Below are 21555 nucleotides of genomic sequence, written 5' to 3'. Positions count from 1 at the left end.
GGGGGGGGTCAGTGGCCGCGGCCTCTCGGGGGTCCGTTGCCTGCCGGCAGCGTCCCCCCGTGAAACACGGGCAGGCCTCCTCCGCCCTCGTCTCGGCGTACACCGTGGGTCGCCTCGACAAGGCGTCCGCGTTTGCATGCGTCCGGCCAGCCCGATACTCGATTTGCAGGTTGTACTCCTGCAACTGCGCCAACCACCGGGCCATCTGCCCCCGCGGCTCCTTGAATGTAAGAAGAAACTGCAGAGCATAATGGTCAGTGCGTACGCGACATCTCCTGCCGTACAAATACGGCCGGAACTGTTTGCATGCGAAAATCACGGCGTACAACTCTTGGCGGGTCACGCAATAGTTCAGCTCGGCCCCACTCAAGGTCCGGCTGGCGTACGCGATGACTCGTTCCGTCCCATCCTGTACCTGTGACAACACCGCGCCCAGCCCGCTGCTGCAGGCGTCGGTGTCCAAAATAAAATCGGTGGTAAAATCGGGGAAAGCGAGGGTGGGGGCGTGGGTGAGGTGGTCTTTGAGAGTGGTGAAGGCCGTCTGGCAGGTCCCCGTCCACTGGTAGGGGTGCTTAGGGGAGGTGAGTTGGGTGAGAGGGCGTGCAATCTCGCTGAATCCCTTTACAAATCGACGATAATAGGTGGCGAGCCCCAAAAATGATCTGATCTCCGTCAGATTCCTTGGCCGTGGCCACTCCACTACGGCGCGTACCTTCTCCGGATCGGTGTGCACGCCTGCCTCGCTGACGCGATGCCCGAGGTACCCCACCTCGCGTTGTGCCATGTAACACTTACGTGGCTTGAGCTTGAGATGAGCCGCTCGCAGTCGCTGGAACACCTCTCGAAGCCTGGACCAATGCTCAGACAAAGATCTACTGAACACTATCACATCGTCCAAGTAAATCAGGCACTGTTCCCACTGCAAGCCCCGCATCACCAACTCCATCAACCGCTGGAACGTCGCGGGCGCGTTAGTGAGTCCGAACGGCAACACTCGAAACTCAAATAGGCCCATCGGGGTGGTGAATGCTGTTTTTGGCCGATCCTCCTCCGTCATCTCCACCTGCCAGTAACCGGACGCCAGATCGAGGGTGGAAAAATACCGCGCTCCTGCGAGACTGTCGAAGGTGTCGTCGATGCGGGGTATGGGGAAGGCATCGCCGAGCGTGACTGCGTTAAGTTTACGGTAATCGACGCAGAACCGGGTTGACCCATCCTTTTTCGTTACTAGTACCACCGGGGCTGACCAGGGGCTCGCCGAGGGCTGAATTATGTTATCGCGAAGCATGTCCCCAACTGCCTCTTTGATTTGGGCGCGTTCGGGTGCGCCCACTCGGTATGCAGGGAGTTTGATGGGTCGGGCTGCACCGGTGTCAATTTGGTGCTTAACAAGATCGGTCCGACCCACGTCCGAGTCGTGTTCACTGAATACGTCGGCATACTCCCGCAGTAACTCGCGCAGCCGATCGGCCTCTCCCTTAGGTAAATCCGCCCATGGTACATGTAACGCGTCGAGCAGGGGAACGACCTCGGCTCGGGGAGTCGGGCCGACTCGCCAGGCCAGGTCCTGGTCACCCTCAGGACGCCCGGGGTCCTCAGCCCAGAGTGCGAACACCGAGTCGTTAGAGTGGCGTGCGTGCAGGGGGTGTACTGTGGCTATCGGGGTGCGCCGTCGCAGTATCGCTGGGGTATGGTGGGGGTTAAACATCCGCATAAACAATCGGTCCCCATCTGCGTTTACCAACGTGGCGGATCCCACAACCCCATACCGTTTTGCCAACTCCGGGTGAGGAGTTAGCATTACCTCCCCTGATGGTCGGAGCGCGGGGTCGGTGGGGGATGTTGCCACCGGCACCAGCATCTCGGTGAGCGGGCCGATGGTGACGGCCGTCGCCAGGATAGCGGCCACAGGTGCAAAGCGGCGGCGCGTTGGTTCTCGTCCCAGGAACGGTATCCGCTCGCCGTTGCTCTCCATGGTGGCGCATCGCTGGCGGGGTTGCACGTTGAGTCCCAACCGTTCTAGGAGGTCGGTGCCTGCGATACACTCGTGACACAACGCACTCGACACGTAGAATTCCTGCGTGCACACCTGGCTGCCTATGCGGACCTCTAGGGTGGCTCTCCCCAGCAGCCCCATTCCGGCTCCGCTCGCAGTGTGCAGCGCGCGGTCCGGTGCCTGCAGGTGACGCACGTCGACCCCGATCGCGCTGCAGTGCGCTGCGCTCACGAGCGAGGCCACCGCCCCCGTGTCCAGCAGGATTCGGGTACGCACTCCGTTTACCTCCCCTTCCACCAGCGACGTGGCCCCCGTGATCCCCGCCACCAGCTCCCGTAGCCAGTCGCCAGGAGTCACCGTTTCTGTGGGCGTTGTTGCTGGAACCTGTGTGGAGATCACTCGCTCGCCATTATTCTCACACCTTGTTTGTGTCGGGGCTACGTCGATTTCACCCCCCGGTGGTCCCCTCTCTAGGGGGGCCTTAGTGTTTGACCTTAGCTCTTGTCTAGCTCGGGCGACCTGAGGACAGTCCCTCACTAGATGCCCTCGGCGATCGCACATATAACATGCCCGGGGAGGGGTGGCGGCTCCGTAGTGGGCTCTCTGCCCACTCCCTCCTCCCCCAGTGCGCTGCTGCTCATACTCTGCTTCTAGTCGCGCTATCCTTCCAGTTAGCCCTCCTACCGTGGAGTCTAGTTCCCCCATCTCGGATCGGATGGTCTCAACGGAGGATTGCAGTTGGGTCATATTTTTATTCGTTTCCTCGCGTACCTGGGTTACCCTCTCACCTACGTGAGTTACCTTGTTGTCTATCTGGGTTACCTGGCCGGAGACATCCTTTATACCCGTTTGTATACCGGCAACCCATCCCGGGGTTGTCTCGCGGGACACTGGAGGCTCTCTTTCCCGGCCCCTTACCGTCCTCGCGAGCTCCTGTTCCTCCTCCTCGTCTTCCGAGAGCAGGCTCGCAATGGCGCGCTCTCGTCCCAGCCCCCGGAGCTGCGCGCGTTCGCTGTGAATTCTTTCACACTTACGTGCGCGCTCGACAAGGGCGTTAAAGGGAAGACGTGGGCAGCTCATGTCTGGCTGCCACCACGCCGTGCGAGACAGGTACCGCTGGATTTTCTCGGCGGCCAGTTCCTCAATAACATCAGTTGCGTACCCCGGGCGTGCGATCTTTGTTAACTCGCGCACATCCTCGGCGTAATCACGTAGATCTTCGCCAGGTTGGCGACGGCGCGCCTCTAAGGCCGATTTTGCTTCCTCCTCGTCACGCGTGCCAAACCGCTGATCGAGTCGGCGAATCAGCTCCTCTAGCTGTGTCTGTGCGCTCGCGGGTAACGCTTCTACAAAATCGGCTGCCCGTCCATCAAGATTCATATTAAGTTGACGTACTGCCTGCGCGTCCGTCCATCCATTAATTTCCTTGGCCCCTAAGAGATTGCGGGCGAATGCCTTCCACGAAGGGGCCCCCCGGCCGGTAAATATTAGTCTTATTTTAGCGTGAGGTAACGCGGGGGTCCATCCCACTTCTGACACCAATTTGTGGGGGCCGTTGGCCCCCGGGGTCCCTCCCGCCTGCATCCCCTATTCCGTTTACGTTACCCCACCTCCCTATTACTCGCTACGGTTTCGTCGGCATTCGAATGCGACGCCCCTACTGTTACAGCCTCGCGCCGCGCTCCCACGCGGCGAGCATACGTGCGCACATCATCGTCAATCAAACGCCGTGCTCGCAGTATAGCCCTGTGCGGCACGTTACCAATGCGCATCCGTATCCGACATGTAACGAACGTATGCACACACACACACGCCGCTCCGTGCACTCCAACTCCACACCAACTACGCAAGTTATGATCGCGCACCTGTATCACACACGGAGTGAACACACGCGACACCCACTCTTGCGCCGCTCTGCGCAGCGCTCGCCGTCTGCTGGCCGCTTGCGTTATGATCGCGCACCTGGGGTACGCCTATTACGCACGCCGCGAGCTTACGCACACACAGTACCACACGCGTTCCCACACGCAACCCGCGCGCTCAGCTCCGCGCAGCGCTCACTCACGTGGCGAACCACTGTGCACACAGCGCACCCACACGCTCACACTGCACGACAAGATCACGCGAGACCACGCTTCGCTATTAATGATTTATTATATGCCACCTGCGAATTGATGTTGAATCAGTGAGTCGACGAGGCTGGCCTATTCCACTAAACCTGTACCTATTCCCTATTTATCGGCTTACGATACCCTACTTCACCTCCCCACTCACTGTTTGGTGCCCGCGGAGGTTCGCTGCTCTCTGCGCTAACAGCGTACCTCGATGCGTCGCACGGACGTCCGGGTCGCTGGCTGGAAGTCCTGCTGGTCCGCTGGCCTGGAGAGAAGGGAGCTATTTTCCCTCTGCGCCCCTCTATTTATCCTCCCTACCTTCAAGGGGATGCTGCGCTAAACAATGGGCTCGCGATCCTCTGGCACGCGCACGGCGGTTCTGGGTGCTGTTGATATGCTAATCAGTGTGCCGCGTGCAAGGCGTAAATCCTACTTAATCCCTTACCCTCCCTAACAATGGGGCCTGCGCGCTCAAGCGCAATTATCCCAACCCTCCATGACTATGCGCAACAGCCCCTGTGACCCCGCTATTCATGCTGTCCCGTGCCTCCCCTGCTCGCCCCGTCGACCCGTGGGAGTGTGTGTGGGGGGAAATGCGCCTCAACCGCAGTGGCCGAATGCCCCACGCCACGACCTACCATATTAAGGCCGGCCGCAGCGCCGCGGTGCCACGTAGCACGGGGAGGTCATCCAATTCCCTGATCGCCGGAAACCGTGAGAATTAATCCCGATAAGGGTCTCTCGGATAAAAACCGGTCGATCAGGTGACCTTCCCTTCCAGCTCTATGGGGGGGGGGGGAATGCGTGCGGGTGTGTGCTTATGTGGGGCGGGTGATGGGGGGCAGTGCGGTGGGGGAAGCCGGGCGGCTCCCTGGTTCGGCAGAGCGGCCCCGTCGTTGTGGCACCACAGCTACACCATGCCACGTGCGTCACGCCGCCTCACTCCGCGTGACACACCGCGGCGCGTGTCCCGCACCGCCAAGCGCGCCACACCGCCGCGCACACACCACATTATTCAGACCGCCGCGTGCGCCACACCTCAGCACATGTGCCGCACTGCCAGGCGCGTGCGCCGCACGGCCGGACTGTCACGCGCTCCAGCAGAGTGAGAGAGAGCAGGCTAGCTGTGGAGAGGCAGGGAGAAAGAGAGAGCGAAGCAGGCGAGCAGCGCAAGCGGGAGAGTTGCGACGGAGTTAGGGGCCGTCCATAAATGACGTCGCGCACCTAGGGGGGGGGGTCAGATTTTTGTGACGATGTGTGACGAGGGGGGTTGAGAAATGTGACGTGACATCAAAATGCGCAACTTTGAATAAATATAGAATTGTTATAACAAACCTAATTGTTATAACAACACTCCTACACCATCAGAGTGCAGCGCCACATTAAATACGCACTACAGTGACGTCATATTTGAGGGGGGTTCTGACTTTTTGTGACGCCATGTGACGAGGGAGGGGGGTCAAAAATCGTCCAAAATCGCTTTACGTCATTTATGGACGGCCCCTTACGTGTTTTTTTAACGCGAGGAGTTCTGTTCGAATAAAAGTGAAACAAGAGAAAAAAAAAAGTTGTCCACGTGATATCACGGCACTACACACTGACCCAGCCAGTACACCTCCCATCTACACCGACACACACACACTGATCCAGCCAGTACACCTCCATCTACAGACACACACACTGACCAAGCGAGTACACCTCCATCTACACCGACACACACTGACCCGGCCAGCAGACCTCCCATCTACAACAACAACCGCCATTCGCCACTAAGTGGCGGTGACGTCACCACGACGCTTGTGCCAGGTCATGTGCACCTTGAAGCCATGTGAAGTGTCGAACGCCCGCTGGCAGGAGGTCATGGGGCAAACCCAGGTGCCACGGGTCGACTGACTGAGATGACCGAGATGACTGGCTGATGCACCACCTGTGCCCCCTACTGTGCCAACTTGCTGTGCTTTAGCACTCCTCCACAGAGGCCGATCTTGACACCGCTGGTACCAGTCATCGGCAAGTCCACTCATCTCCAAGTCCTCCTGTACCACATCACTCCATCTCTTCTCTAGCCCGTGCCGCGCCCGTTTAGCCCCCTCGATCCGGCCGAACAAAAGCTGTTTAGGCATGCGGTGGCTGGGCATGCGAGCTACATGACCCAGCCAACGCAGCCTTGCCTACCGGAAGAGCTCACCGAAGGGACTTTGCCCAGATCTTTCAAGGATTTGTGAGTTTCTCACACAATCCAGCCTGGTTAAAACCAATCCAGCCTGGTCATAAGCACACTGCCCAGGTATGGGAAACTCTCCACTCTCTCCACCACTGCCCCATCACCGATTGGAAGTTGTGGGGGTGGAGTGTCTGATGGTACAAAATACCCAGGCAGGTGCTTAGTTTTGGTGGGGCTGATGGTAAGTCTCAGAAGCAGCGTTTCCAACTCATCCTCTGAATGAGCAGCTATTACCAAATCATCCGCATACATAACGTGGTTGACCAATAGGGAGCCATCCCTTGATCGCACCCGGGCATCAATCAGCCTCCCATTATATCTGTACCAAATTGAAATTCCCCCGGTACAGCTATTGAAGGCTTCACGAACTACGTGGTCAAAATATATGTTAAATAATGTGTGAGCCAGATGACAACCCTGTTGCACCCCAAAGTGTACAGGGAAAGGCTCTGACTCCCGGCCACGTAGTTTTACCCGGGCCCGCTAACCATCATGAAGGTCCTTAATGATCGTGAGCAGAGGGTCAGGGACTCCGAAAGCACGAAGAACAACCCAGAGCCCAGGCCTACTGATGGTATCATAGGCCTTGACCAGGTCAATAAAGCAGAGATGTAGGTCTTGTTGGAATTCCCTTACACCTCTGCTGTAGCAGACGGACAGCAAATATGGCATCTGTGCAGGACTGCCCTTTCCTGAAACCGCATTGGTGCTCCGCAAGCCTCTCCTCAGCGTGCTTAGTAAGGCGATGTTGAATAATCCTTGCCAGGACTTTTCCCGGCACACTGAGGAGTGAGTTGCCCCTGTAGTTGTTACAGTCTGTGCGGTCCCCCTTCTTAAAGAGGGGAACCACTGTTGTATTATGCCCCTTTTTCCAAATTCATATAAAGAATAATTCGGCCAGTATTTATTTTTTATAATAATAGGAAAAATGTATATATAAAAAAACAGATACCCCTAAAACTCTCAACTCTACCCCTCACAAGCCACACCAAGCATCTGGAGGTCGTAAAATGCCATTAAACAACAAACTTCAGGGCAAAGAGAGGTTAGAGACTATCTGGAAATCTCCAGATTGACAAAGGGCCTATATGACCCCGACCTTCCCAAAACATTCTGGACATTCACCATAACTATGCAGGGCCAGAGAAAAACACACACGCTCAGAGCAGAGACACACAACGTTACAACTCGAGTTTTCTTTAACGGTTTTCTTTAACAGTAAAAGTTTGAAGCTCAGCAAAAAGAACAAATCAACGTGATAAGACTGCAATCTATTAGTGACTTTATTATTAATTATTTTATTTCACCCTTATACAACTCATATATATTGTTTTGTATTGTATCTGTCTATCTATGTAACTTCACCAAATGAACCAAATACATGAGCCCTGCCATCACGAAAAACTTAAGTCCAAACTAAAACTATTCCCTAGCATCGAAATATAACTCAAAATAAACACTAATCCCTGGAGACAGACTCATAACGAAGCTTGGCAAAACCCTCAAAATAATGACGTAACGAGGAGCATTACGTATATTGATGAAACATGAACCGAGATACAAGGAATAAATCTAACACACAGGACCACATAATATGTATCCCATAGAATCAACGCCTCCTCAGCCACCTTTGTCTTCCAACGGTTCGGCACAAACACATGCCAGCCATAAATACGTATGAAGGGTAATTGGTTTTTTACCCTTATATCTGGCAACAAAACTGACACCTTTTTACAAGGAGTCATGTTTGCATAGACCGCAATACCTGCAGTCATAATACAAACAAAAGAACATAACTCTGATAATGTGCACTGTCCTTGAAGTTGATTGGTCCACACCCGAGACAGCTTTCCTTAGAGCCTAGTCTCACATGGGTTGGACCAGATGACGCCAAAAGGCGCACACCTCAAAGACCGAGCTCTCATACTCTGATGGTGCATTGTTATAGCATGTTGGTAATTAAAAGCTGCACAAAAATCGAGCAGCCTCCTACCGTTGTTATTGAGCTGATCTCCAGACCAGGTGCCAGCATCATGACCAACTAGGGCATTGAAGTCACCCAACAAGATGACTCTGTCCTGAGTGGCCACTTTAGCCAGCACCAGTGACAGGTCATAGAAGGCATCTGACTCATCGGCTTTGCCTGTTATCCCTCCACGGATGTTCGTCTTCGGTGGGGGCATAAGTAACCACGACCACCACTCCTTGCCTCCGGTTGATGGGAAGGCGAGCCCAAAGTAGCCTGGGACTTACAGCTTCCCACAACTCACCGCCACGCTCCGACGCCCCCTTCATTCTTTTGTTCAGAAGAAGAGCCACACCTTGTTGTTTGGCAGTCTCCTGCCCCGAGTAGAGGACTGTCCACCCCTCATGGTGGCAGGAGCCAGAACCAGTCCACCGGACCTCCTGAATGCCACAGAGATCCAGGCGGTACCAGTCCAGCTCCCGACAAAGGAGTGACAGCCTCTCCTCCACAGTAAGCGTTTGAACATTCCACGTGGCCACACAAAGTGGCTTTTCGTTGTTTCTGGAGGAGCCCCGAGGGTGAAGATTCAATCTCCTGGCTCCGCCAATTGGGGTTTGGCCAGGAGACGTCATAGATGCCTGTTCCCCCGGGGCCTCCGGTACAAGCTTATTAGTTACATATTTATGTTTAAGTCGTGGTTTCGTGGTAATGAATTGAAGGTGGAGGGGTTACCAGCCCCTCACACCCGTCCAAAGCCCCCGTTTAGCCACTGTGGTGGTCAGACGCCATGAGGGGAGAGGGCCAATGGGCATTGGCCCTGCCCCCACAGCACTGTCCACGACAGAGTTGCACGTCTGGCACTGCGAGGAGGTAGCGGGTTGTTTTTCCGGACTCTACACCGACAAACACACACACACACACACTGACCCCGCCAGCAGACCTCCCATCTACACCAACACACACACTGCATGCCGCATCACCGTAATCATCAAAATGACCTTTTAACGTTGTGTTACTTGTGGGCAGGATTGGGTCTCCTCACCTCATCTGGTCCAAGGTGGTTCCGGAGTCGCCGTATGCTCAGCCCCGGCTTCCACATGGATATTCTGAAGCCCTACGTGTCTCTCATGGTGGAGAGCACCCAAGTGCTCATCGTAAGCTCACGCAGTTGTCACACACGCCGTGGGCACTTACCTTGCAGTAGCCATGGCAAGGATTATGGTTCTTAGTACTGTACTTTGGACGGTGCTGAATCCAAATGTGTAATTTTAATATTCCCACCCCTAAACATGTATGTTGATTTCCTGTTGAGGTGTAATTGCTTTTTCGCTTCCAACGTGGATCAGTGTGAACTTATTATTTTGATTCGGTTATCATTTACAAGTCTCACTAGGCAGCCAAGGAAAACAGTTGATGGTTATAACTAGATTCGAAGTTTTCGTGACTGCACGAATTACTCTTTGGTTGTGTCGGTAAAGTGACGTAGAAAATCAAAACAAATAATTATAGAATACGACGTTTCGATTGCAACACAAGCAACCATCATCAGGTAAGAATGATGAAAATCACAGACACGGAAACAACATCCTCCATCTTCTGCATGACGTTATTAAGGCTGTCATCCTATCAGGTGGTGAAACCACAGAGTCAATCAAGGTAAGGACTGGTGTGAAGCAAGCGTGCATTATTGCACCAACTCTTTTCTCTATCTTCCTGGTGGAAATGCTTCACCTGACAGAGAGCAAACTCCCCTGAGGCATATAGGACAGACGGGAACTAATTCCACATCAACCGTTTCTGAGCCAAATAGAGAACCTCAATTACATTCCAATATGTAGATGATGCCCAAGTCAGTGCCTGCTCATAAGCTGACCTTCAAGCCATCGTCAACAAATTGATAGAAGCTTACAGCAGGATGGGTCTAACACTCTTTACCAGCAAAACAAGATCATCTTCCAAAAAGCTCCGGGAGCACACCAATCACCCCCAAAAATCACTACTAACAATGCAATACTGGAAAAATTCCCAGTTTCCCATACTTAGCCATCTCTGCAGCAATGTCTTAATTGAGGATAGCTAGTGTTGCATTTCGCAAGCCTAGAAACAGGGACTTTGAAGACCACGACATTACCACTAAGACCAAAGTGGTTGCTTATAATGCTGCTTTCATTCCTACCCTGTTATACGGTGCAGAACCCTGGACCTCCCATCGCAAACACATCAAATCCCTCGAAAAGTGTCATCAACGCTGCTTCAGGAAAATACTAAACATCAGCTGAGAAGAAAGACAAACTAACATAAGTATCCTGGAGCGATCCAACTCATCCAGTACAGAAGCCACCATAATGAAGCACTAACTCAGATGGGCAGGTCACCTTGTCAGGATGAATGACTCAAGGCTTCCTCAGCAATCTTCTCTTCCCAGCTCAGGGATGGATCCAGTGCCCCTGGAGGTCAAAAGAAGGGTTTCATCACAACCTTAAAACACACCTCAAAACATATAGTACCAAAAAACTGAGAAATCTATGCCCTTGATAGACCATCGTGGAGGTCCAAAATCAACAATGGAACTCAACACTTTAAGGCCGAACCAAAATAATTGATAGCTAGGAAAAGAGCACGCTTCAAAGTACATACACATATGTGGTGGTGGTGGTGGTGTTGGTGCACACACACGCCAAACCGGCCGACTTACAAGACCCTGGAACTCCTTTGACCCACCGTCCTTTTGAGGGCCGGGCAGAGCAAGCCAGTGGTGCGACCCAGAGCCGTGAGGGCCGATGTCCTTCTAAGGGCCGGACTCGTGTGGCTGGTGGTCGGGACCTGTGCCGAAGCTGGGCCAGGTTAGCTAGCCTCCTCGGGAGGAAGGTCTGGAATAGGAGGAAGTAGGGAGTTAACAGGGGGCGGGGGGGGGCGTTAGCTGGGGAACACTTCACCTGATAGAACGGGTGAAGAGGCCGTTACCTTTTCGAGTGTCAGGGTCGCTACTCTGCTGTAATTGAAGTTAGCTGTAATAAATACGTGTTGCCTCCATCAACATTCTCCATCGTCATAAAGGCCACTACACATACACCAAAGACGAGGCAACACGTCCGAGCTCCAGGATGAACTATCCCTGTCCCCACTGCATCAAGATCTGCAGGTCTTGGATCAGCCTGTTCAGCCACCTTTGGACTCGTGGCCAGCCAGGCCCAATTCACAACCCGGACAAGTGACACCTGGATGGAAATCATACTCGACTACGAGGGATCCTAGAAGGAAAAAAACAAAGCCGCAATACAAGGCCCATCTGGAGTGGTCGAGGGGGAGGTGGTGGGAGGAATAAGGAGGGAGGAGAGAAGGGGATGGTGCAAGAAGTCAAATAAGAGAGTTGTTTGGGGAGTAAGAGTACCCTGCGCTGCTCTGCCCGTGTAAGGATACGCGTTGTCCCGGCGCCAGAGATGCTTCCGGATATATTGGGAAAGTTTATGACTTATTTTTAGAAGAGCTTGTAGCATCCCACGAGTTTCTCCATGAGGGGTCTCAGGTCTTTCCTTAATTGGGGAGATGAGTGGAAAAGAGGCCTTAGATTTTTTGCGCAGGGCTCTTTCCGCCATTGAGTACGTGGAGTGTGAAGCAGACTAACACAGGCCTCGGCTTCAGTTTTACGAAGCAGGCCCGAATCCAGAAGTGCAGGTTTTCTGTGCAGAGGGGAAGGCATGTTTAAAGTCCCTCTGGTGCTGTGAGGCTAAAGAATAGAGTAAGTGAAAAAAGCAAACAAAAAAAACCATTTGTAACCTAATATATTGAGTCGAAGAGGTCTGTTTTAGCGCTTCTCATTCACAACAAGTAAACCCGTAAAAACAAAGTTTTTCACTCTAAATCCTTTATATGCGTGGCGGCTAGAGTCCTCTCGTCCTCTGGCTTGAGATGGCTGCAATCTATGGGTCAGATGATTGTCTGCCAGTATTAAGCAATTGGTAATTAAATATTTAATTTGTTTTCCCTAAACAGTGTAAAATTTTGGAAAAAAAATTTCACGAAAATTAATTGTCACACACAACGAGTCTGTGTGGAAAATGTCAGCTCGATTGGATCACGGGAAGTGGGTTAAAAAACGAGCGAAAGATGTGCACGGTCCTAAGCAAGCAAGCGAACTTAATACAAAGGATTTAAAAATATATTCGCCTGTGGAGGACGCGGGGATCGATCCCGCGACCTTTATCATGGGAAGCGAGGGCGCTACCAACTGCGCTACTCCGCCACGGCCTGTGGAGGGGTTACGCTCTGGGCTCTTACACTCTGACGTTCAGCCAAAGCCATGAATGCGTTCTATTTGAATATATGTAAAATAAAATTTTTTTGCCTAAAAAGTGTACAATTTTGGGAATTTTTTTCACGAAAAATAATTGTCTGGCACAACGAGGCTGTGTGGAAAATGTCAGCTCGATTGGATCACGGGAAGTGGGTTAAAAAACGACCGAAAGATTTGCACGGTCCTAAGCAAGCAAGCAAGCACGCGAACTTAATATAAAGGATTTAAAAATACGTTAAAGGCTATATGAGGATCTTTTGTCTTTCACTTGCATCAAACAGGACAAATGGGAGAAGAAGATCAAGACGCAGAACTTGTTCGACGTGTTTGAGGACATCAGCCTTATGATGCTGGACAGCATCATGAAGTGTGCCTTTAGCTACCGCAGCAGCTGCCAGACGGACAGGTGACACGGTGGGGCACGTGAAGGCCGTGCAGAGCTGGAAGCACTGCGGCATGGGGCAGGGGCTCGCAGGCCTCGACATTGGCATTCTGCTCCTGGACAAATGGCTGTTTCTATCGTACAATACAATAGAGCACGAAAGAAAGCGCCAATTTGAAAAGCACTTGTGCAATCAAGACACTTCTCACACCTGCAGCACGCACATCTGATGTAGCTGTAATGCCCAGCTAGGCCTGGCTACGTCCTGTATAACTCCCAGTTAACCATTATCACCGGCTCGACGTCCAGGTGCAAATGGCCTATTTTGAGTTTTATTCCCTGTGCCTCTGCCCAGTCCATGATCATTGTGATTGAATAATGCAGATTTACCTTGGCAAAGTGTGATGCATGACCTTACACGAAACCATTGAGATGTTTCTACTCACTGCGCAGACATCCACACGCCTCAGTCTCATGATCCAAGTTCTTAAATTACCTACAAATGTAATAGCAACCTGCGATTTCCTATAGCGATTCTCTTCAACCAAATCATATGTTTGCATATATGTCAAGAGGTCCTCCCCAAATTACCAGCCGTCTGTCACGTGCGCTAATAGCCACTGAGCGGCGTCTTGTAACTCGCGTGACCTCTCTTGCCCGTGCCCCGCTCTGGGTGGCCAGTGACAACTCCTACGTGTCGGCGGTGTTTGATCTCACGGAAATGGTGCACCGTCGGAGCAGGCTCTTCCCATACCATTTTGATGTCATCTTCAACCTGAGTCCACTGGGATTCCGCTTTCGCAAGGCGTGCAACATCGCACACAAACACACGGGTATGGTGGGCGCACACGCATGCCGACTATCACGTGCACAGACTAAGATACCCCACTTAGCATGATAAGACGAAAGGGGTGAGGGTCACAGTGCAGTGTGCCAACAGCCGTGTCTCCGCTCTACTCATAGACAGCTTAAAAATAAAACCTTTGCCTTTATCTGCCAGAAATTCGGAACCCCGTAAACGTAGAGGGTGACCAGTAAAGTGCAGGTCACAACCCTGCGAATAACCTACGTCACAGCAATCTAAGGGTAAATATAGAATATTCTTCTTGTGCTTGTGTATACGTGTGCTGCTATTCAGCTAAAGTGATCAAAGAACGCAAGGAGGCCTTGCGTTGGGAAGATGAACTGGAGAAGATCAAAGCAAAGCGGTACATTGACTTCCTCGACATCTTGCTCAGCGTGCAGGTGAGCGTCCGATCGTGAAGAGCGAAGATGGCATGGACATTGTGGCCTCTCGGTTGCACATAGGGTCACAATGGGTATGAATAATAATCTGCAACGACCGGCTTCCCCACTTTTCAGGATTACGAGGGCAATGGGCTGACCGAGGAGGACATACAGGCCGAGGTGGATACCTTCATGTTTGCTGGCCATGACACTACAGCCAGTGGCCTGGCCTGGGCCCTACATGCCATGGCTCACAACCCTCACCACCAGGATGCTTGCCGTGCCGAGGTCACAAGCCTGCTTGCAGGCCGAACCTTCCTCACCTGGTGAGAGGTTTGGGATACGACATTGAAAGCACTCTGCACACACTCAAGTTAAGAGAACACAAAGCTTCTTTCTGGTTGATTTTGTGAATCAGTTGTGTAGTGACTTAGAGCGTCACTACGGTGTGGGCCTACACCAGACATGGGCAAAGCACGGCCCGCGGGGCGTATGCGGCCCGTTGGGCTTTTTAATCCGGCCCGCTGAACTTGTCCAAATATTATATTATTATTAAATAAAATGTTACCTTCCTCCCGTAATGCCCCCATTTCCCCAATAGATTGCGCACTTTGACCGGGAGAGAGAGAGAGAATATTCGTATGAGCAATTCATGTTTCTATTGAAAGTATGTTAACAGTAATATTTGGGTACAGTATTGTTTTTGGAAGCATTCACTGTAATATCGTATGAACGTTTACTTCACCGCATCATCGTATGAATGATGCGAGAAGAGATTAATGGGTTCTTATGTTAACGATTTACGTACTCGGCGCTTTCGCTCTCTAAATTACGGCTTGAATGAGGGGGAGGGGTATGACTACATCACAAAATTAATATCTTACTAGGAATTTTATATAACAAAAGTTTATACATAACTGTTACGCTTTGTGTAATTGAACAAAACAAACATAACTTAACTCCGAGTTCTCTCCGAATTTCACGAGTCCGTTCTAGACCCCACAGTTTTTTTAAAGAGTTATAAGCACAGAAAACATAATTAAAGTTTGAAAAATCATTAATTATACAAACTTTTCAATAATTTCCTTCTTCACTTCGATTTAAATTTTCTTTAAAAACTTATTCTCACCAACATTACCACTCATTACCACTTTTTCCAAAGGCAAGGTTGTAAAAGATTACAGGGTACAAACAGCAGACATCTTGTGTCCAGAGATCAAAAGCAAATTTGAAAAAGTCAGTTTATCACGTAGGACTGTGACTCGCTGTGTGGAACTGATTGATAAAAATATAGCCAGTCAATTAAACAAAAAGTCTGATTCCTTTGAATTATATTAACTAGCACTGGATGAAAGTACGGACGTAAACGACACTGCTCAGCTCTTCATTTTGATCCGAGGCATTGACGACAGTTTTGCGATAACAGAGGAGTTTTTTTTTACCATGGAGTCCCTTAAAGGAACAACGCGGGGAGAGGACTTGTATAACCAGGTATCTGCTTAAAGCTTTCGTGACTGCAGGGATTCATGTTCTTGGTTCTTTCGGTAAAGTCACGTAGAATGGAAATAATAAAATAATAAAAATAAAACATAATAAAATAATTCTCACGACGTTTCGGCCACAACGCAAGCAGCCGTCCTCAGGTGAAGAACAGGGCTGTCGAGACGACAGAGAGGTTTTGGCTCTCGGACGGTGGGCTTTATGTAGAAAAAAATTTGCCAGGCGGCATGCCCTAAGCCCCGCGGTGGAAATAGGCTATTCCGTTTTCCCATCCGTAAACTTTAAAGTAGTTTAATTAACACATTTGTGCCGTTGCTATTATCAATTATTTACTTATTGCGCAACATCGACCGTACCAAGTGACGACAATTGCGTGGGGGGGCGGACCCTGCCAAGTGATGCGCGTTCGCTCCAACTCACGAGGGCATTTCCTTTTACGCGTTTTACAGCCAACACATACACAAATAACGCTGCCGATATTTCTTCACAGTGTCATGTCCTCTTCGCCCCCCCTAACACGATGCGTCCAGTTTATAGTACAGCCTTCGTAGATAATAATATTTTAGTGCTTGCATAGCATTATTCTTGTGCGCGGGGATGCTGGGGTGTAGCGGCCCAGCCCCTAGCCTGGCAATGTGCCAACTCCACCGCCTTGCCCATGTAGGCCAGGAGGGGGGCTACGCATGGCACAAGGCCTCAACACGCTTATGGTAAGTGCAAAGTTCCTTGCTTCTTACACTAACAACTCAAGTCCATTGTTTACTATTGTTAAACACATTAGTTGACAAACATTACAATAATAATGTTTGTGTGCAGATAAAAACTCAGCTTCATTGTTCAACATTATGAAACAAGTTCACAGATGTTACAATAATTATGTTTTTGTCAAGATAACAACTCAGGTTCATTGTTTACCATTATGAAACAAGTTGACATGTTACAATAATTGTGTTTGTGTACACAAAACTGTTTTTGGGTTGCTCAATTTCACCTTTTTTTGCTGCGCTTTTATGACGCTGCCACGGTCTACTGCCAGTCTGTGATTTCTGCTTATTTCTTAAATGCATTTCTATTGTTTCCATCGCTCACGTCACGCTATTTACTCATACATTGTACTGCGATACTGATAGCTGTGCCATCATCGGGAATTGCTGTGCCCGTCGATGTGTGTGTGTGAGTCCATGTGTGTGTCTTTGAGTCCATATGTGTGTGCGTGTAGAGCCATGTGTGTCTTTAACTCCATGTCTTTTTCGAACAGACAACGTCAAAGTGTTTATGTGTGTGTGTTAGTCCATGTGTGTGTGTCAATCGATCTGTGTGCATGTACGTCGATGTGTATGTGTGTGTCAGTCCATATGTGTGTGTGTTAGTCCACATGTGTGTGTAAGTCTATACATGTGTGTGTGTCACTCGATGTGTGTGTGTACGTCAATGCGTCTGTGTGTGAGTCCATATGTGTCTTAATCCATGTCTGTGTATCTAAAGTACATATCTGTGTGTCACATTCCCTATGTGTATGTGTGTGTCAGTCTATGTATGTATGTGTAAGTTCATGTGTGTGTGTCTTAGTCCATATGTGTGTGTGTAAGTACATGTGTGTTTACGTCAATGTGTGTTTGAGTCCATGTATTGCTGTGTGCGAGTCAGTGTGTGTGTGTGTGAGTCGCTGTATGTGCGTACGTCCATATATGTGTGTGCAACTCCATGTGTGTATATCTCAAGTTGATGTCTGTGTAACAGTCTACATGTGTATGTGTGTGTACGGCAATGTGTGTGTCACTATGTATGTGTGTACGTCGATATGTGTGTGTAACTTCATGTGTGCATATCTCAAGTGCATGTCTATGTGTGTGTGAGTCCATATGTGTGTGTGTGTCTGTAAGTACATGTGTGTTTACGTCGATGTGTGTTTGAGTTCACGTATTGCTGTGTGCGAGTCAGTGTGTGTGTGTGAGTCGCTGTATGTGCGTACGTCCATATATGTGTGTGCAACTCCATGTGTGTATATCTCAAGTGGATGTCTGTGTAACAGTCCACATGTGTATGTGTGTGTACAGCAATGTGTGTGTCACTCTATGTATGTGTGTGTGTCGCTGTATGTGTGTACGTCGATATGTGTGTGTAACTCCATGTGTGCATATCTCAAGTGCATGTCTATGTGTGTGTGAGTCCATATGTGTGTGTGTCTGTAAGTCGATGTGTTTGTGTGTGTCAGTCCATATGTGTGTGTGTCTCAGTCCATGTGCGTGTGTGTTAGTCGCTGTGCGTGCATGCCTCCATGTTAGTCAGTGTAACTCCATTTCTTTGCGTGTCTGTAGGTCCATGTGTGCATGTTAGTCCATGCGTGTGCTTTATTGACCTGCTCAAGGCCTATAATACCATCAGTAGGCCTGGCCTCTGGGTTGCCCTTCGTGCTTTCCGAGTCCCGAACCCACTCATCACCATCCTTAATGACCTTCATGATGGTGAGAGGTTCCGTGTCTTAACTACGTGGCCGTGAGTCAGAGACATTCCCTTTACACCTTGGGGTGCAACAGGGATGTCCTCTGGCTTCCACATTGGACCACGTAGTTCGTCGAGCCTTCAATGCCTGTACCGGAAGAATTCCCATCTGCTACAGATACAATGGGAGGCTGATCGATGCCCGGGTGCGGTCAAGGGATGGCTCCCTATTGCTCAACCACGTTATGTATCTTCTTGGTTCTTTCGGTAAAGTCATGTAGAAGGGAAGAAATAAAATAATAAAAATAAAACATAATAAAATAATTCTTCTTGGTTCTTTCGGTAAAGTCACGTAGAAGGGAAGTAATACAATAATAAAGATAAAACATAATAAAATAAAATAATTCTCACGACGTTTCGGCTACAACGCAAGCAGCCGTCTTCAGGTGAAGAATGAGACACTACCAAGCTAGGAGCTTATATATAAGCTGGGTTGGAGGTGGAAGAGCGCCCTAACAAAAATAATGTGCATATGAAGAGGAATTTAGCATATTCATGGGAAATGCGTAGGAGGTGGGTGGGGGGGTTTCATAGTCATATTATGCCCATGCATTATGCAGGATCAACAGCACCAAGGGGGGGTGCAGGGAGTAGCATTAACAAAGGAAAGGAATGTTAATAGTATGTAGCTGCAGTTACTAAACAACCACGTAGAAAACTAAACTATAAACTACATAAAAAACTAAAGTATAAACTGCATAGCACCATCAGTATACTTACTATACTCTACAATAAGCTGAGTTACTAACAGCAAGTAATACATTACAATTCTACGTCGTAAAAATTATATAATATGCTTCCATCTAAACTTTATGCTCTTACATCACACAAGCATACACCGTACTATATACTGCCATAGATAAACCCAACATTAAATTATATACTGTATTGCTATAAACCACCCTATACATTATACATTTTAATATAACACTATGTATTATTCTACTCACCCTAATGTGTATCACACTGCTATATGTTTACTATACAATTACGATACTATGTTCACGACGTTTCGGAGGCAACACAAGTCTCCGTCATCAGTAGGGACCGTCACAGCCAGATTAGCTGCATCAAGTGAGGCAATGATTCAAGATGTAATCCCTTAAAAGCGAGTTGAGGGGGGAGGAGAGGGGGGGGGGGAGCTCATCAGAATGTGGTAGCCAATGAATGGAACGTATCGGGAGAATCCATTCCCTGCGGAGAATACAATGCCAGTGAGTGGAACGCGGTCTGAAAGTCACCGTAAACGTGAACACAATCAGTTAAGATCCGAAATGGTTTATTACGTCCTTCCAATGATTGCTAAGCCAGAATCCATCTTCTCAGTTGAAATTGTCTCTGTGTTTGTATATGTGGATCGCCTCATGAACGAATCTCTCATGGTAGCCAGATGGCTTGCAGAGAACCTCTGTCTTGGAGAAGTCAATATCATGTGAGCCCACTGAATTGTAACAGTGATCTGCAACGGCTGAGGTGTTTGTCCTACCGTGTTTCAGGTCTGCTTTATGTTCACGGATGCGGTCCGAGACATGTCGTTTGGTTTCTCCAATGTAACTGCTACCACAGAGGCAACTTAGTTTGTAGACGCCAGGGTACTGCATGTCTGGAACCACATCTTTTACAGATGGGACCAGATCACAGATTTTATGTACTGTGTTGAATCGGACCTGGATCTTGTGTTTAATCAGGATTTTGGAGATCTTTTTTGTGACCCCAGCAATGTAGGGTAAGGTGATAGTCTTGAAAGGCTCCTCAACAGGATCCTTCTTAATGGTTGGAGTGATGGCCTTGCGGATTGTGTAGTCGGAGTAACCATTAGCCTTAAGAGCTTGGTGTACGTGTTTGAGTTCACTGGCATTGTGTTCCTGGTCGGAAATGCATTGGGCTCTATGGTATAGAGTCTTGATGAGGGAATTCTTCTGGGATGGATGGTGGTGGGAATCCGGTTTTAGGTAAGCATCCGTATGGGTGGCTTTCATGTAGACAGAATGGCTCATTGAACCATCAGGTCTCCTTTTAATTAGGAAATCCAAAAAGGGTAGCTTGCCATCTTTTTCGACTTCCATGGTGAATCTGATGGCTGGGTGTATGGAATTGATGTGGTCGAGAAATTGGTCTAGAGCAGGCCAGCCAAGTGGCCAGATGACAAAAGTGTCATCTATGTACCTCTTCCATAAGGTCGGGCGTAGAGTGGCAGTCTGGATGGCGTCAGTCTCAAATTTCTCCATGAAGATGTTGGCTACAACCGGAGATAGGGGGGAGCCCATTGGGGTGCCCTCAGTTTGCTTGTAGAAAGTTCCATTCCAGGTGAAGTATGCATTGGTTAAGCAGTGTCTCACCAGGGGGGGGTACCACAGCATTCAGTCCTTGATGAACCAAGTCTTCAATGATTGCTATGGTGTAAGGTACAGGAACTTTGGTGAATAAGGAAACCACATCAAAACTGACAAGCAGGTCGTCTGGGGACAGGGCAATCTCCTTGATTGTCGATACCAGGTCAGTAGAGTTTAGTACCGCAGAGGTGGTTTTTCCAGTGAAAGGCCGTAAGATTTCAGACAAAAAACGAGCCAGTTTATAGGTGGGGGAGTTGATAGTAGAGACAATGGGATGAAGAGGTGTATCTTCTTTATGTATCTTTGGCAAGCCGTATAATCTTGGTGGCCTGGCTACAGAAGGTTTCAACGAGAACTGTTTGGTCTGATCAATTAATGCGGTTGAATCAGAAATGATTTGCTTGGTTTTAGAGACGAGGCTGTTGGTGGGGTCTCTTTTTATTTTTTTTATAGCTGCCATCGTTGAGTAGTTCTTGAATTTTGCTGTTGTATTCTATTTTGTCCATGATGCCAGTGGCATTGCCTTTGTCGGCTGAGAGGATGACAATGTCATCCCTCTTTTTTAATTTAGCTAATTCAAAACGCTCATCTTTGCTGATGTTGCTAGCTGGCATCTTAGCGTTTTTGAGGGTTGCAGAGATTTCAGATCTTGCTACGTCTGCAGCGATGTGACTCAGGCCCTTGAGAACTACATCTACTCTCGCAATTATATCATTAACTGGTGTGTGTCTAGGTGTGACTGCAAAGTTTAGTCCTTTAGCTAAAACGGATTTCAGACCTTCAGAAATAGAACTGTTACTGCGATTAATTACGACTTTGTTAATGTCTAGCTTTTCAATGTGTGGGTCCGGTTTCTTGTTTGAGAGGCGGTTGAATTTGGAAATCAAGTTGTCCTTACATTTGGTCGACATAGCGGCAGCTGAAGAGGCAGTCATTTTATCTACATGTTCCCAATCCGATGTGGACATTGTTGCACTCAAAGATAAGTGTGATTTGTAGAGTGTCTTGTCTAACTGA

General features: G+C 49.4%; 1 protein-coding gene across 2 annotated transcripts in view; it reads left to right on the top strand.

Annotated features, from left to right (window-relative positions):
* Positions 1-21555, top strand: part of LOC133352592 (cytochrome P450 4B1-like) — a 56467-nt gene that overhangs the window by 23730 nt on the left and 11182 nt on the right. For both annotated transcript variants that reach the window (XM_061568331.1, XM_061568332.1), the window contains exons 4-8: positions 9327-9454; positions 12876-13000; positions 13658-13809; positions 14115-14221; positions 14339-14529. In XM_061568331.1, coding sequence (XP_061424315.1) covers positions 9327-9454; positions 12876-13000; positions 13658-13809; positions 14115-14221; positions 14339-14529 — 703 coding nt within the window. The remainder of the gene's footprint in view (positions 1-9326; positions 9455-12875; positions 13001-13657; positions 13810-14114; positions 14222-14338; positions 14530-21555) is intronic.

The sequence above is a fragment of the Lethenteron reissneri genome, chromosome 41 (genome assembly GCF_015708825.2).
Source record: "Lethenteron reissneri isolate LAM-NWPU_2019-01 chromosome 41, ASM1570882v1, whole genome shotgun sequence".
Lineage (NCBI taxonomy): Eukaryota > Metazoa > Chordata > Hyperoartia > Petromyzontiformes > Petromyzontidae > Lethenteron > Lethenteron reissneri.
The sequence above is the reverse complement of the archived record's forward strand: the minus strand, read 5'-3'. Positions and strand labels throughout refer to the sequence as shown.